We start from the raw sequence: 16,936 nt of genomic DNA on the forward strand, positions 1-16,936 counted from the left end.
TTTAGAAAACCTTGAAATGCAGCAACAGAACTGCTAAATGAAAAATGAACCTGTTTTTTTTGCAACTATGAACCTCCACTTTTCTTCCGTTTAAGGCTCTCCAATATGGTTTCTTAATTTTTGTGTTTCTAGGCATTGTGTTTCTCAGGAGCTTGTTTTATTTAAGAAAATGAAAACAGGGCTGAAGCACTTCTGCTGAGATCCTTACAGAGATGCCATGACTGTGGGCTGTTGTCCATTTGAACCAGCTAGCCAGTTTCGCCGAGCAGTGACTGCAAGTTATCCACTTGCATGTGCAGCATATACAGAACACAGAACAAGGATTTATTTCTGTGAGACTTAAACATTGCAAGCAAATTTTGAAGATGCACACATTCACTAAGTAATATTAATATTTCTAATTGCTACTGATTGGTGTCTGATTATCTTAGAAGTCATGTCATGTACTTTTCTGCAAGGAACTTGCTATGGGTGTATATGGGATGAGAAAGGGAGTTGCCATACTTTCACATCTTTATCCCTTCATGTTCATGTTGTAGAGAGAGAAAGGCTCAAATATCTCTGAATCATTTTTGTTTAGATCCGACAACAGTGTATGGGAAGGACTGTAGCTTCCCAGTGTTCCTCACTGTCTCCCCCTGTAATATGAGTAACACCTCTCTGTCCAGTTTTAATAACACATATGCTTCTTGTGCCAGTTAGTGCAGAATTTCGGATGTCACAAGTTGGTTATTGTTTTATTTGGCATTCAACAGGTATCTCTATGGGTACTGAATTTCACATGTGGGACTGAAAGTTTCTGTCATTTATCTGGATAGATGCTCTATATTTCAGTAGCTCCTTAGGCTGGTACTGGGGCACATGGTTTTTTGGAGATAAGTTGTATTTGGCTGCATAAACACTGACATACACCTGATGATGAAAAGGGTTGAAGTTTTTTGTTCAACATCTTTGTTGCTGACATGGACAGTGGGATTGAGTGCGCCCTCAGCAAGTTTGCCGATGACACCAAGCTGCGTGGCTGGGTTGATACCCTGGAGGGAAGGAATGCCATCCAGAGGGACCTCAACATGCTTGTGAGACCTCACCTAGAGTATTGTGTGCAGTTCTGGTGTCCTCAGCATAAAAAAGGACATGGAACTGTTGGAACAAGTCCAGAGAAGGGCATGAGGATGATCAGGGGACTGGAGCACTTCCCGTATGAAGACAGGCTGAGGAAGTTGGGGCTGTTCAACCTGGAGAAGAGAAGGCTGCGTGGAGACCTCATAGCAGCCTTCCAGTATCTGAAAGGGGTCTATAGGCATGCTGGAGAGGGACTCTTCATTAGCGACTGTAGTGACAGGACAAGGGGTCACGGGTTAGAACTTAAACAGGGGAAGTTTAGATTGGATATAAGAAGGAAATTCTTTCCTGTGAGGGTGGTGAGGCACTTGAATGGGTTGCCCAGGTAGGTTGTGAATGCTCCATCCCTGGCAGTGTTTAAGGCCAGGTTGGATGAAGCCTTGGGTGATACGGTTTAGTGTGAGGTGTCCCTGCCCACGGCAGGGGGGTTGGAACTAGATGATCTTGAGGTCCTTTCCAACCCTAACTATTCTATGATTCTAGCTGACTCCAGTTCTTGGCGCCTTACACCGTATTTTGGATCCAGGCAACATAAATGTTTAAATTTGTATTTTAATAACTAGAAAATATATTCTATGGGTAGTTTTGTATACTCAGTCAAATGGTGAAGATAGGGACTTTGTCCTAGCCTGGTTGAAAATAAATACTACATTACTGTAGAATAGTGCATATTATACATTATAAAGAAGTCATACAGTGACCTTAAAATGAATTATCTTCCATATTGTTAGAGAGCAGCAGTTTACAAATGCTTAGAGTGATTAGATTGACATGGTTTATGCGTAATAAGCAACTGCTGGTGAAGCGAGTAATTAAATGCAAAGTATACTCGAAAATGTAATAATACATTGAAATTCAGGGCATATTATTTCCAAGCATCATTACGAGAATCTGTCTTATCTCTTTGTATTCCAGTATGAATAGGGATTTCTGGTAAAATGGAAATTCAGTTCATTCTTTCCGTCCAGTGAGGACGCTGTTTTGGGATGGCAAAAATTAGAGGCATTTTACAGAAAAAAGCTCTGTTACGGGAACTTGAACTGGAAATACTGTACAAAGTAGTAAGAATAAACAAAACCATTTGTCCATCTGTGGATTTAATTTAAATACTTTTTACTTGTGTGATGTTATCTTGGTAATAAATTCAGTCTTTCTCATTGCTGCTTGTCATATTTTGCTGTGAACTTTATTCCTGATTTCTTTCTTGTTCAGAAACATGGCTTATCTCTGTCCCTAGAGCATAGCCTAGCTGTTCAGGCTGGCCTGAAAAGAGCCTTGCAGTTATTAAGCTCTTGTTTTGGCTGAAGATTTAAAATGTGTATCATGTTAAATATACACATTTAATTCTTGTTTTACATTAATACACTAGGCTGGAATATGTTGATTCCTTCTTTTGCTTTTTTTTGAGCTTCATGTTTGTTCTGTAGTGGATAAAAACATTGCAAAAGCCTTGTTTAAGAAGAAAAAAAATAAAATCCCGTGACTTTTGTTTTCTTAACAGATGGAAGGTTTATTGGCAGTCCCTAACATTTAGCATGCTTACATCTATTTCAGAAAATGGAAAGAGTTGGTCACAAAGTCAGAAAGAAAAAAATGTTTATACAAACCAGCAGTTATCCAGCACATTGGCTGGTGCTAAACTGGCTTGTAGCTATTGGTGTTTTTTTAATTGGTGTTTAATCAAAAGAGTTTTTTGGATAGAATTAGACCAACTGGTTACATAGTAAATCAGATGGAAATCTTAAATCCTTATCCTGAACTGTGTCTTGTTTAACAGTTGCATGGTGTCAATAGTGTACATTGGCCAAGGACTCACAATTCATAGAATGGTTTGGGCTGCAAGTGACCTTAAGATCATCTAGTTCTGACCCCCTTGCCATGGGCAGGGACACCTTCCACTAGACCAGGTCGCTCCAAGCCCTGTCCAACCTGGCCTTGAACACTGCCAGGGATGGGGCAGCCACAGCTTCTCTGGGCAACCTGTTCCAATACCTCACCACCCTCACAGTGAAGAATTTCTTCCTAATATCTAATCTAAATCTTCCCTATGTCAGTTTAAAGGCATTCCCCCTTGTCCTATCACTACATATTCTTGTGAAAAGTCCTTCTCCAGCTTTCTTGTAGGCCTCTTTAGGTACTGGAAGGATGCTTATAGGGTCTCCCCGGAGCCTCTTCTCCAGGCTGAACAAGCAGAACTCTCTCAGCCTCTCTTCACAGGAGATGTGCTCCAGCCCTCTCATCATCTTCATGGCTCTCCATTCTGTGACCCAGCTTGTGCCTTTGAAGAAGTTTTTGACATGTTTGCACTATTAGGTGTTGAAAAGTCAGAGGAGAGCGGGTGGGAAGGCTGGTGGTGGCTGAAAAGCAGTGGAACAAGTAAAGCCAGATCAGCCCCCAGGTGTGGGGCAGTGCCAGAGCAGAGCTCCAGCAGGGAAGGTGCATGTAATACTGAGCTGTTGTTTCCAAGCAGAGACATATCAAAAGTTTCCCTTGCACAGGTGGTTATGGAGGGAAGTTGTCAAAGGCAGATGAGGGTATCTGCAGACAGGAACAAAGCTAGTTTTTAAAATCTGGACGTGGTTTGTAACTCCTGTTTCTGTGACTGAACTTCCAAGTGATGTCAGTTGCCTGTGGCCAGGTTGCAAATGACTCGGTTGAAATTAAGTTGAAGGTTGCTGATGGCTTAAGGGTGAAAATATGCAATGAATTGCATAGAAAAACTGTTAGCCTATTACAGCATGGTTTATATGAGTGACAATCTAAGTGTCTGGAAAAAACTGGATGTGTTTTTATCAGCAGTTGATGCTGAAGGCAGTAAGGTGGCAAATACAGAGATGTAAGAAAAGCCAAACCAGAAGCAAACAGGATAAAAGTGGAGTTTGAGAACAACAACGGAGAGAAATGTGAAGTATTTGAAGTAAGCTGAATTAAATTGAAGTTACAGTGTTAACATCTGGCTGTCTGCAAGACAGGCTGCTTCTCTTTGGACTAGACCTTCCACAAAATTTCTGATGAAACATGCTATGGACTTATAATACCACAAGCCTCAAAGTGGTTAAAAGAGTGTGAAGGATCTGTCAGGGGAAAAATAATAATTCCTGCTTGGTTATTGTAGAACAGTTACAGGAAAAATATACTGGAAATTGTCCATATTTTTCAGAACTGTAAGTGATGTTGAAGCAGAGCTTGAAAGCAGCAGGGTCCTGATGGTTAATCAGTGTGTTTGCCAAGAAATGATCAGTCTGTGGCCTTTGGCACTCTGCACATCAATGTCTGCTTGTGTAGGTGATTGGGTTTTCAGCAAAAGACCCTGTATCCTTCAGTTTAGGGCAGGTGTCTCAAGTGGAAATGGCTCCTGTAGACATGGATGAATTAAAAGAGAAAAATTGCCTGTAGAGCAGGAGAATGCCACAGGAGAGTGGCCCCCAAGGGAAGCTCGTGGCTTTCTCTCGTGATCACCTGCTTTTGAAGCAGAAAAGATTCTTTATCTGGAGTTGCTCTCAAGGGAAAGTTTAGAAGGAGATTAATATTTCCAAACATCTGTTGAAAACTGAAGGACTAGAGGAGAGTTAGTCTGAGCATTGGATTTGGTCTTCTGCTATTTTTGGCCATTTTAGCCAGTGGACCTGGGACTGTTTGACTTTGACTAAGCACTTGCTTCTGTGGTTGTAGTCATTTCTCACTTCCGTACGCTTGCATGGGGCTGGCTGTTAATTATGGCATATTGACATATGAAAACGAAGCTGTTATTTGACTATATTTGAACTGTATGTGAATAGGTTATATGGTATCACAGTACAAGTATTCTGCTCTTTACGGTTAGGTTTTATTTGTACAGCTGCAGTCTGAGCCTGCGACCTTTTGTCATCATTGTTTAGGTCTGTAAAGAAAACTTGATAGTGTATGGCACAATATGTTTGCTGAAACTGAATAAGATATTATAGTTCCATAAATTGAGGGGGTTTTGGTTGTTTTGTTGTTTTTTTTTTTTTGGGTGGTTTTTTTTTTCCTTTGGTAAAATCATGGATCTATTGGGTTAAAAAAAAATTAAATCATCCTGATGAATACTGTGTTCAGTTTAGCATTGGAGAGTAGGGAATAAGGGAGGCTGCCCCTGTGCTCTCAGGACTTTCTCCACTATGGGCTGTGCAGAGCAAGGAGGAAACTGCTGGGTCCTACCTCATACATGCGCACACCAGCACCCTGCCAAGCACAGCACATGTAGCTGCTCATGCCCTGCTCAGCACCATCCTCTGCACTGGATAAGGTGGAAACCCTAGGGAGGGAGGAAATGATGCATGGTTATGCAATGCAAGACCATATGGCAACGGAGTGGATAGAATTCAAGTCTTGTAGGTACCTTCATTTGCATTATATAATTTCTAAGGGCGTGATATCAGAATGTGGCTATTTTCAGGTTTTGGGGGGTGTTTTTTGCTTTAGTGTGTCACTTCTAAGTCAATTCTGTTGAAAATTAAAAGGAACTCAGCATCTGCTAAGATCCTCAGACCCTAAAAAACAGGCTTACTGTAAACCTAAGAATTTTTTTATAAAATAATCCTTAAATCAGAATTAAATTTATGTTGTTTATACATCTTCTCCTAATTTTGTGTGATCACATGGTGATTGTTTTGTCTTCCAGGCAGATTTTCTTGGTAATGTGTCATCTATTTGTGTGTGAAGATGTGTAAAATGACTAATTCTTTCTACTGTTTACATTCATAAAGGAACAGTTCTAGTTTTGTTCTTTAAGCAATGTCTAAAATGTTTCTGTGGAAACACTAGAATAAGGCAATTGGTCTGAAGTATTTATAAGTTAGCAATGTTACATACTTTACCGAACAAAACAAAATTACCTTGGCAAGGTTGTCTTTCCTGTGAACTAAAAATTGCTTGTGCTGTTTCTATACCTGCCAAGGTCTGAAAGCTAGAAACAGGGAGGTATGTGGAGAGAGGACTATATTTTTATACATTTTTATGTGTAAACATATACACATATACTGGTAAACTTTTTGGATGATGAAAAGGAGTACAGGGGAAGAGTATACACAGGGAATTTCAGCTTATTGGTGGGGGTACTTTCTGAGGGCAACACATGCTCGATCTCTCCACTGTAAAGATCAGCAATAATTTACAGGCATCTACAAGTCCAGTTTGCCAGTCCTGGGTGTCTGGACTTGTCCAAGATGGTGCATGTGTCATGGAAGTACCTCTGCTCACGGTGGGACAAGCATCTATTTTGTTGGGTCGTATTTTGTGTGGCTGTTCGGGTTGCCTCCCTGGTGCATCTCTTGGACTTACCACAAGTTAGCAGTTAAAGCTCCTGATCTTAAAAGCACAGATATCTAGCAATAACTCTGTTAGGGGGTGTTTCTGGCAGGCAGGGGCATGAGGAAGCTAGCAAGCTGAGGGTCTGGAGGAGTTTGGTTGCTGTACAGCAGAATGAGCGACTCGTGACAGTCTGCAAGATAGTCTGTTCCTGTGACCTATCTCAGCATAGTTGGCCAGGGAATGGCATTCCAGAGAAGAGTTTAGGTCCTGGGCTTTGTTTTGCTTTTTGGGAAGACGGAGTGGCTTGGTTCTGTTGGTTTTCCATGCTCTTCACTGCAACCTTGCAAGAGTTTAGTTTATAAACGCCAATGCGTAGTATTCCAGAGAGGTAGTGTATTTGTTAAGAGACCTGTTTGCTAAGGAAGTCTCTGCTTATGGGAAGCAGCAGACCTGAAGATCTGGGAAGTGCTGGCAGCCAAAGAGACAACCTGACACTGCTCTTGTCTGTGTCGGTGCTCCTCATTGCTGGATGGGCTCCTCCAGCTGGTGTATCTTCCTCCCCCTTGCCTTCTGGCACCTGAGTTGGATCATAGTGAATAATTTTTCTGCTCCTGGAGAAACCTGTATTTACAAATGCAGCTGTTAAAGAATCCAGTAAGTGGCTGGCAGAAGAGCTTTGCTTTCTTTATTGCCTTTTATCTGGATTCTGACTTTTCCTGGAGTTTTAGGAGGAGGGCAGCTGGCATTTATTTTGTGTAGTTATGCAGCACAGATGTGTATACATTTAATGCGTATATTCTGTGGTTTCTGATACTTCAAATACCTTTTTGATTTAACAATAAGAGGTAACTGCTTGCTTTATCAAATGGAAAATAATTGCTTATTTTTCTGCTTAGTCTTCAACACTGTTGAGAAATTAATGGCAGGTTTAGACTTTATGAAGGGCAAAGAAATGGTATTCTCTGATTCAAAGAACTAATTAGAAGTAAATGCCTATGGGTATTGAGTTGTGTGTTGTGTCCATCCCATTGTGTCACACACACCTCCCCCTTATATTTTTGGAGAATTAGAGGAAAATTTACTAATTGCTTTCAATTTTACAGGCAGCCAGCATCAAGCGTGAAATGACCTTTCCTGCATTTCAGCAGGAGGATGTAAAATATGATGTCAGTCAAAAACTGCCAGACCAACAGTTTCTCCTGTTCACCACAAAGGAGGAAGATTTAAAAACAGCAGAGACCAAAAAACCAAACAGAGCTCATGAGTATGAGAAGGAAAACACTCGTTCTGTTTGCCTTCTGGAACAGAAGCGCAAGGTTGTTTCTTCAAATATTGATGTGCCTCCAGCAAGGTAAGGACAGTTGGCTTTTTTTTGTGTTTTCTTTAATCTTTTTTTCTGCTTGCCGTTTTAATGTTTTATTTTTAATGGGATGTTAGAGGTAAGTTTGGTAAGCAATACTGTGAAATGATAAGACAAGTATTTGTGTAGAGGCAGTCCAAAATCAATCACAGCTCCACTATTTGAGAGGTCAGCTAGAAAACTGAAAGCAGTACTAGCAGAAACTGAGGCCATCTGCAGTGTAGGACTTTGTATTGCTTTTGCAATGTTTGTGCCTTTAGAATGTGATGCAGCCAAGTTACTCTCAGAAGAGGGCATGTCGTAACAGAAAGAGATTGTTGACCCATCTTAACCCCAAGATATAATCTTCTAAATTAGACACAGAATCATCCTACCTGATACCATTTTTTAATTATTATTTTTTAGTGTCATACCTGCAACCACTTTATAGTCATGAATGTGACTTACACTGCATAGAGGGAATGTAGTATCTTAAGTTCCATTACATCCTGGTATAGGCATACAGCTGGGTCATAATCTTGAGAATCTCAGTAATCTAAAGAATCTCGCATTTTGGGCAAGGACTTTACTGCTTTGAGAAAGAAAAGGAATGACTCCTCTAGGAAATGCTGAACATTAATATAAAATAACCCATATCCAGTAATGCTAAACAGACTCACTTCTATTCACGGTGGGGAAAATGACAACAAATTGGGTATTCTATGTTGCAAGATGACAAGTGCTGTTTCTTTTTGTTGTTCATGATTTGGTGTTGCCATCAGTCTATCTGAAGAGATTTTTTTTCCTTAACCTGCCTGGTAAATTGACTTGCACATAGTATTCAGTGAAACACCTTCTGAGTTTATATTGTCACTTAAAAAATACTGGATGCTTTGTTGTTTTTTGGTTTGCTTGCTATCTAAAAACCAACATAAACCAGCAAGTTCTGCTACATTACCCAGAACAGGATGACCATCGTTTTCCTCTTGCTCTCATAGATGACACTTGTGAAAACCACAGAGTTCATGAGCATTTTGACACCGTTTTTTCCCCCATATATATCTAGTAAAAAGCTGTGCATCAAAAACTTGAAAATGTTAGATACTTCCTTGAGATTTTCACCAGTAATTAACCCTGTAATGGCTGAGTGCCCTTCGTAGTTATGTGTCTCTAAGCAAGTAGAAATGTCAGAACATTCAGGTTAGCGGGGACCTCAGGAAATCACCTAGTCCAACTTCCTGCTCAAACTGAATATTAGAATTTCCATTTTACAATTCAGGTGGCTGAAGCACGGGATTTAAGTGCCTTTTTGTGTCGCTTCATGCAGATAATCCACTTCAAGAAGTGCTGATCTCCCCTTTCCTGTAACTGTAAAATATTTATCCTTGGAGGGATGGATATTTTTTCCCAAACAAGTTGAAAAATAGGATGAATAAACATCTTTAATGCCTTTTTAAGACTAATTGTGACACCAGTTGTGAGCACAGGATGCTTAAGATTTTAGGAAATAACTTAATTTCACATGTAAAGTTGTCTTCTAAGATTGTTCTTTGTTTCCATATTTTGTTTGGAACAGAAAAGTGAACATATTATGTTGTTGCATATTTTCAGACATACAGGTTGAGCTGCTACATTAGCAGAATTAGAAAATGAAGTAGAAAACAAACCTGGAGTCTAGATTGAATAGCATGATAAACATTTCTGTTACTCTTGCCACAGTTCTGCGGACAAGTTTAAGTTTCACTTTTAATCTGAGGTGAGATATTGGGCCATTTGTCCACATATTCAACACATTCGATGTTCTCCTGCCTCCTTAGAAGCCGCTTCCAGTCTTCTGTCTAGGACTGTTTTGATGGAGTTATGTGTTCCCTAGAGGTGAATTCCTTCTCCCTTCGCCTCCTGGCAGGACTTGTTGGGTCGGCTGTCCTCTGCTCTGATGAGAACATCCATATGCCTTCTCAGATTTTTCATATCCAATTGTGGAAGGTCATCTTGAATTAATTAGATGATGTTTACAAAAACAGGGAAGAAATAAGGGGTTTAATATGACCTTCAATTTCTTATTGCTGCATTTGCCCTTTTATTAAAAAAAACCCTCTCCCAGCTATTGTTAATGAAGTAGAAAAATGCTGTGGAAATGAAGCTTGCTGTTTATTGTTTTAAATCCTTAGCGGAGCTCAGGTTACCCACTTCTCTTCAGATGCCAAAGTAAAGGGTAACATTACATTCTGCAGTATCCTGCTAAACCCAGGACAATATGTGATTTTGAGACAGAAGGTTATCATACTGCAGAATCCTTATTAGCAAGGGCATATGAGTATCTCTATAAGACCGCTGAAAAACTGACTGCAAGAGACTTGGTAGCATGGATGAGTATACTTCATTGACCACAAAATGAGACAAAGCCCATCGTACCTTATCTGTTTTTTAAGGATCTCAGTGAATAAGAATGAAAATCATCGTGAGGAACTCTATCCAAAATAACAGTTCAGAAAACGCCAGCATAATAAATGTTCTTCTGAGGCATTCAGCCACAGGGCTTTCATTACTGCTTGCAGATTCTGAAATTTTAGAAATGTGAAAATACCTTAACCAAGTACCTGGTGTTTCAGGTGTGCTGAAATTACAGTAGGTGGAACTGTAGAGCAGGGACAGACTCGTGGCCCTCTTGTGTTTTCATGCAGGAGAAGAGAACACTAACGGGAGCATGGACAGTTTAAAATGTGTGTCAGTGATATCTGAAGAGAAGGGGTAGGTCCATACTTGGTAATAGCTCAGCAGTTAACATGCTTGCCTGGGGTGTGGTGTGTGTTCAGGTTCTTCTGTTGTTGCATTTGGAGCAAGGATCTGAACAGGGGTCTTTGGTGTTCAGAGGTATCTTAGCCGTCAAAGTCCTGATGTATTCAAGGTGCTTCATAGGGCAGCTCTTTACAGTATCAGGCAGAATGTGACAGACCTGAAATAAATATTTTATTGCATGCAGGAGAATTTTAACATCAGAATTAAATTGCTTTTTAAAGTTCATTGTTTACATTTTCTATTTAGTTTTGAGAAAGTATTGCAGACCTTTCTGTCTGCATTGTGTCCTGTTCTGGAAGTGTCTTTTGGAGTAAAATAGGAGACGGTGACTTTTTTGTTTGCTGATTTTTATGTTTTGGAATGCAAAAATGAAATGAGAGATTAACAGCATTAAGTCTTTTCAGATTTCTTCATTTGGGCATTTTGAACAAAATTCATAGGAGTTCAATAGCTTTCCTACTTCTGAAACTCAGCATAAATGAAACTGTTCAGCTTGAGTAGACAAATTATTTAATATCATAAGAAAATTTAAATTCCTTACTTCCCTTCTAAAGTTTTAATCTGTTGGTAGTTTTGGTGCATGAAGGACTGCTGTCTTGGAGAAGGGAGTCTGACCACTCGACTATAAACTGCAATTCTCTCTTGAGAGTTGAGATATTATCTGTACAACAGAGGAGAGTACGCTTTCGACTGACCTCCAGTTCAAACATGAGTGATCAAGCACAGCCCAAGTCCCTAGGATCTGAGTAGTGAAAGGTCATTTACTAAAATGAGAGTGGTATCCCACAGGGACTAATCGCCTTGTCTTGTGAGCAGAAGCAAGCACACGCCTACCAGTGTTCTGGGCAGCTACATCTGTAGAGGTCAGATGTAACCAAAGATTATGTTCCCAGTAGGCAGCGGCGTGGAGTTCACAGAGCTGTTTGCTCATCTGTATTTTCATCAGTTACTTACCGTAACACACACTTACTCCCAAAGCAAGACAGCAAGAAAATGGGGAAAAGCCTGGGCTGCTGATGTGGTGGGTGTGAGAGTGTGAGACATGATGTAGGGACCCAGTGAGGGCCAGCCATGCAGGGAATGACTTCCGCCTCTTGGAGGATGAGGTTGTAAGGGTGGGAGAGGGAGAGCAAGGGGTGAAATTTCCTTTTTTTTCTTTTTTTTTTAAGTAAAATATGAGGATAATTGTCAGGAAATGGTGATGGGGTTAAAGGTCCTTTTAGACAGAAGTGTTTTGACCACTCTTCAAAACTTTTATGCATTAGTGTCAGATGTGTTGTCCTTTCTGGGACTGGAAACACCTGAAAGGTTGTAAGAATTAAAAAAGGAGCTAGGCAGGCATCACTTCTACCTCTCTGATGGGTGGAAGTATTTGAACAGTTGTGCTTCTGTTAAGTTTTTGCTAGATGACTTCAAAATATTGTGAATTTTTTATTATCCCCTTGCCACATCATTTTCCTTTCCCCCAGTCCTTCTGTGCCCTATCTCCTCTGAACAAAAACCTCCTCTGAAAAAGAAATACAAACTCCGCCTTTTTCTACATTAAGTTTTTGTTCTTAAAGGACAAGCCAAAGCTAAACCTGAGCTGCTTAAGCACTTCCTATAGGGTGAAAGCAGCTGTTGTGCAATAAAACCTTCTAGTTCCTGTGCTCTTCTGGTTCACTGCTATTAAGCTGCGATATTTACCATGGCAGTAATATATTGGATATTGCTGTCTTCTGTTTCTTTTATACATATAGAAAGTTGCTTATTGTGGTGAAATTAATTTTTATTCACTTAACCTATGCTTTATCTATTTATATATAATTTAATGAAAGAGTATGTGAAGTAATTGAGCTAGAGTAAATGAAACATCTCTAGGAATTCTCTCCCCCATTGCCTGTTTAGGTCCTTCTACAATAGCTACAGGTAACAGGGGCAAAATTAATTGCAGCTGTGTTGTCTGACCATCGTTGTAAAGAAACAGTGTAAGCAGTGCTGCATTTTCAGCCCTAAATGATTTTCTTGCCTGGTCTCTCCAGGAACGCAGCTCTGGGCAGCCTTCTGATTAGAGAGTGGTTTGTTGATCTGTAAGGCCTGCTGGGCATGATTGATTATGCGCTGGGCATGACTGATTATGCACTGTGCATTTCAGTGGAAACATTTGCCTATTTTCATAGGCAAAACTCTCCACAAGCCTGACTCCAAGATCAGAAGCAGTATTTGCTTGACTGTGATACCCTCACTAGGATTTCCCTATCTGCTTGCAGAGGGAAGGATGTGATCAAGTTGTGCATTTCTGTTTATCCAGAGGTGGTGTTTATTCAGAGATCGTATTCTGTTATTCTTCTCCATCTGTTTTAGAAGCCTCATCAGTTCTCCTTGGGAGAGCTCCTCTTTGTATCTCTCAAATTTTGGCAGAGAGGATTGATGGGGTAGCTTTAGAAGGCATCAACTATTTGTTGGCTGCTGAGGCTTTTCAGTCAAACTGGATGCAAACAAAATGCTGAGAAACCAGCCTGTGCTTCACATTTAGTGACTGTAGCTCTGCAAGCTTCTGGGCTCTCCAGCTTTTCCTTCTAGCCCAAAAGCACTTAATTGGGGTGTGAGGTTTTCTCCAAATTTTTTCACCATCCTATAGGTTGAGTGCTCCTGTTTCTTAAATTTCATTTTCTGTGCATCCAAGATAGTTAGAAACTTCGAAAACAGATGTTTATCATGTAATGAGAGTTACTTCCAGGGTCATTCCATATTTCAGGGCTTCTGTAGAAATGTTGGTGGTCGGCAGTATCATGCATCTAAAAGCAGCTTCTCCAAATATCCACACCAGCTAATTATTGAAGTAGTAAATTGTTGCTTTGTTATGCTAAACTTTAGCTAAATATGCGTGCAGCTTGATTGGATTTCATCCAAGCACTCATTACAGCTTCATTATGTTTCATGTTGCTCATCATGGCCTGCTGCAAAAAGGTGTGGTGCCTTCTGGGATCTGACTGTTCATGGGAAAAAGAGGCTTCCCCGAAGAGCAGTGAGAGAATCTGTTGACACATTTTGAAGTAAAAAACCTGTATTTCTTGATGCTGTTTTTAATAATAAATTTTCTTTGTGATCTAGAAGGACTGTATATGTGCTTTAAACTTGAGATGCCTTCCATCTGCCTGCAGCATGCAAAAGTGTTGTAGCAGAAGCTTATTTGGAAAATGTAGATTAAATTGCAGATTAAAAGCTTTGCAGGTAGCTACCAGAGAACCAAACTAGAACTCCAAAAGTCACCTTGTTCATTTAACTGGACTGTCATCTTCCAGATTACTTGGCTGGGTATGCATAGTGGTTACTGCCATGATAGCTGAAACAGCTTCTCATGATGCTGAGACAGATGACAGCTTGCAGACTGTTGGAAATTCACTTTTCAAGTGGTGAGATGGATCAGGTCTCAAATTCTGGGGAACAGGGGACACACTCAGTGGGATTGTCCCATTCAAAGAAATCATCCTGACCATAGGGATGGCTGAGTTTGCTGTAAGATTGAATTTCATGGCTGGTGGTACAAACTTGGGCATTAGCATTCAGAAGTCTGCACTGCCAGAGAGCCACAGTGATATCTTGGATTGGATCATTTGTTGGAAAAGGGGTAACATACCCAGCTGTAGAAGAATTTACTCTGAAAGTGTGCATAATATATTTTTATTTTCCAGTGGACTTTTGTCTTCTGATGTGTGCAGTAGTATTACTGGTGGAGGTGGCTGATCTGTTCTCCAAAGTAACGAGTGGTAACACAAGAGGAAATGGCCTCAAGCTGTGCCAGGGTTAGACTTCTTCATCAAAAGGGTTGTCAAGTGTTGGAACAGGCTGCCCAGGGAAGTGGAATCACCATACCTGGAAGTGTTCACAAACCGTATAGATGAGGCCCTTAGTGACAGGTTGACAGTCCTGGGGTAATGGTTGGGCTTGATGATCTTAAAAGGTCTTTTCCAACCTAGTTGATGCAGTGATTAATATTAGGAGAGGGAACTTCTAACACCAGCTGGTGACTTCAGGCATCTGGATTTTGGCCAGTGTTTTTGTCCAGTTTTTTAACTGTGGACTTGTAATGGCATTTCCAGGGAATGAAATTCCAGTGAAAACAAAGCATGAAAATTTAATTGTGTAATAAATAGTTGTAGTTGTCCTACTGCCTGACATTGCAGTCTGTATTATTTTAGGTAATTATTATTTTCAAAAGAAGATTTTTGCTTGTTCATGTATACATATATATGCACAAACATACATGTATATATACATAGAATTAAATTTGAATTTCTTTAGAAAATCTCCAGAGCACTGCTGAGAAATGTTTGTCTTCATCTATAGAAGATGCTCCTCTTTAAAATCATCTTCCACTGGTGGCCAAGACAGAAGGCTAAATAATTTTATCTGTGTGATGGGAGTTGCCAATGGACAGTGATCTCATTTCCAAGCAAATTTCAATGAATTCCTCTAATGTCGCACAGAGGAAATATGTGTCCTTAATGTGCAGCGACCATTAGGCGCTGGTTCTTGAAGAGCTGCATTCAGTCAGCATTGCAGTTTTATCTGTTAGCCATTGCTGTGAATACATAGCTTGTTCTCAGCTCTTCAGTTCCCTTAAAAAATGGAGTGTAATTTCAAAACACTCTTCAACAGCAGGCAATATTCAATAAGAGTAATTTCTTTGTGGTTTGTGTTAGCTGTGGCACAAAAAAAAATCCTCTTGAAATGCCATCTGTGCTGAGAAAAGAAAAAAAGTCAATGGGTACATGGTTTATAACTTGTGTATCTGAAATGTGCAAGCATGGGCTACTGTGTGTATGGTTACATAGATTACATACATTGTAGCTGTTTTATTTAGATGCTATAGAATGAAAATATTCTAGTTTATGCAGTGGTATTCAATGTTTCATCGTTGATGTCAGCAAAGACGTGAAACTTGCCTCTCTGACAGAAGTTGCGTCATTGATTGTTACATGTAAAATATTTTAGACATTTCCATCTTAACTCCTTAAGTATCATCTCCATGAAAACCTTCATTTTTCACATTTAAAAAAGGGGAGGTATAAAGAGTGACTTTTCTCTATTTATAGTAATATACTTGTCTTATATGTACAAGAATTTTTCAGTGTTTTGTTTGTGTCCCTAAGACCACTACACTACAATGAAAATCAGCTAACCCTATATTTTTATGTGGTATGTAAAGTGTGTAATTGGTTTGTATAGATAAAAGGCTATTTTTAAGGTGCCTTTTATTTCTGTAAGAAAGATTTTCTGATCTCTGTTGTATGATAGTTTATATACATCAAATACCCTCTGCCTATTACTGCTTCAATTTTTGTGACAAGGGGAGAATTGTCAAAGGATGGCACACTTCATCACTTTCAAATATCAATGTCTAGATTAGGATATGTTTGTAAATTAGGTTTTTCTAATGGGTTATTTTTATTTGAAGCAGAACTGCATCTCCTTGTGGTTTTAGTAATCTGCATGCTTTAATGTAAGTTCCAAGTCTTCTGTTTTTACTCCCTAATCATTTTGGGAAAATGGTGGAACAGAAGTGTTGCTATATATACAAGGTCTGCATGAAGCAACTGTGATTTTTGATAAATTGCTAGTATTTCCAAATAAAATATCCTTTGACTTTTTTACCGGAGCAGCGCTTGATGGCAGTGTGTTGCATTGGACATGTGCTGTGCATGACCTGCAGTGTGGCTTTTGTTCCCTGTGGAAAGCCTGGTTCCATACCTGAGGACACTTTCTGGAAGCTTCTAAGAGTTAAGCTGTTGTGTTCAATATATTTATAACACATACTGAATGACTAGTTCACAGTTTTCTTGAGCCGGCACTAAGAGATAGGTTTTGTTCTGCAAGTACGCTCGTTAAGCTCACTACGTAAGGAGTTTTGTGATTTTGCACTGCTCTGTATTTTAAATTCTTCTGTGGGAATTCCTGCAGGTGATCTGATACTGTGTCTGACAAGTGACCCTTAGCCCGTCTGTGCTTGGTATCCAGTGAACAGTGCAGTGGTAGTCGCAACTTCAGTGGACCACAAGGAAGCTGTGCATGAAATAGGAACTTCTGCTATTAGTGGCCCTAGCAGAGAAAGTACATCCCAAATACTTTGCTCTTCCATCCATACAGTAAAGATGAAATGAGACATTTTGCTAAAACTGTTTAAAATTCCTAAGCAAATGTATGTTTACACTTTGCATAGAACCAACCTTTAGAAACAACTTTGTTCTCAATTTGGGATAAAACATTCACTGTTAGTGGCTGTGTATGTGAAATGGTTTGTTGGATAACCGTATCTTCAATATAGCCTCCCTGGAGAACTGACGGAAGAAGTAGAGAATAACTTTACCAGAATAGAGTAGCAGGGTGTTTCTTTTTTTTAATTATACATTATACTAAATTCTA

The 16,936-nt window shown here is 39.7% G+C and overlaps 1 protein-coding gene across 1 annotated transcript in view; it reads left to right on the forward strand.

The window, feature by feature from the left end:
* Positions 1-16,936, forward strand: part of ZNF704 (zinc finger protein 704) — an 88,331-nt gene that overhangs the window by 11,799 nt on the left and 59,596 nt on the right. The window contains exon 2 of the mRNA XM_061448221.1: positions 7,497-7,744. Coding sequence (XP_061304205.1) covers positions 7,497-7,744 — 248 coding nt within the window. The remainder of the gene's footprint in view (positions 1-7,496; positions 7,745-16,936) is intronic.

This window comes from Pezoporus flaviventris, unplaced genomic scaffold, assembly GCF_033815535.1.
Source record: "Pezoporus flaviventris isolate CSIRO_AGI_PZ_B2104156 unplaced genomic scaffold, CSIRO_AGI_Pfla_v1 ptg000007l, whole genome shotgun sequence".
Classification (NCBI taxonomy): Eukaryota; Metazoa; Chordata; class Aves; order Psittaciformes; family Psittacidae; genus Pezoporus; species Pezoporus flaviventris.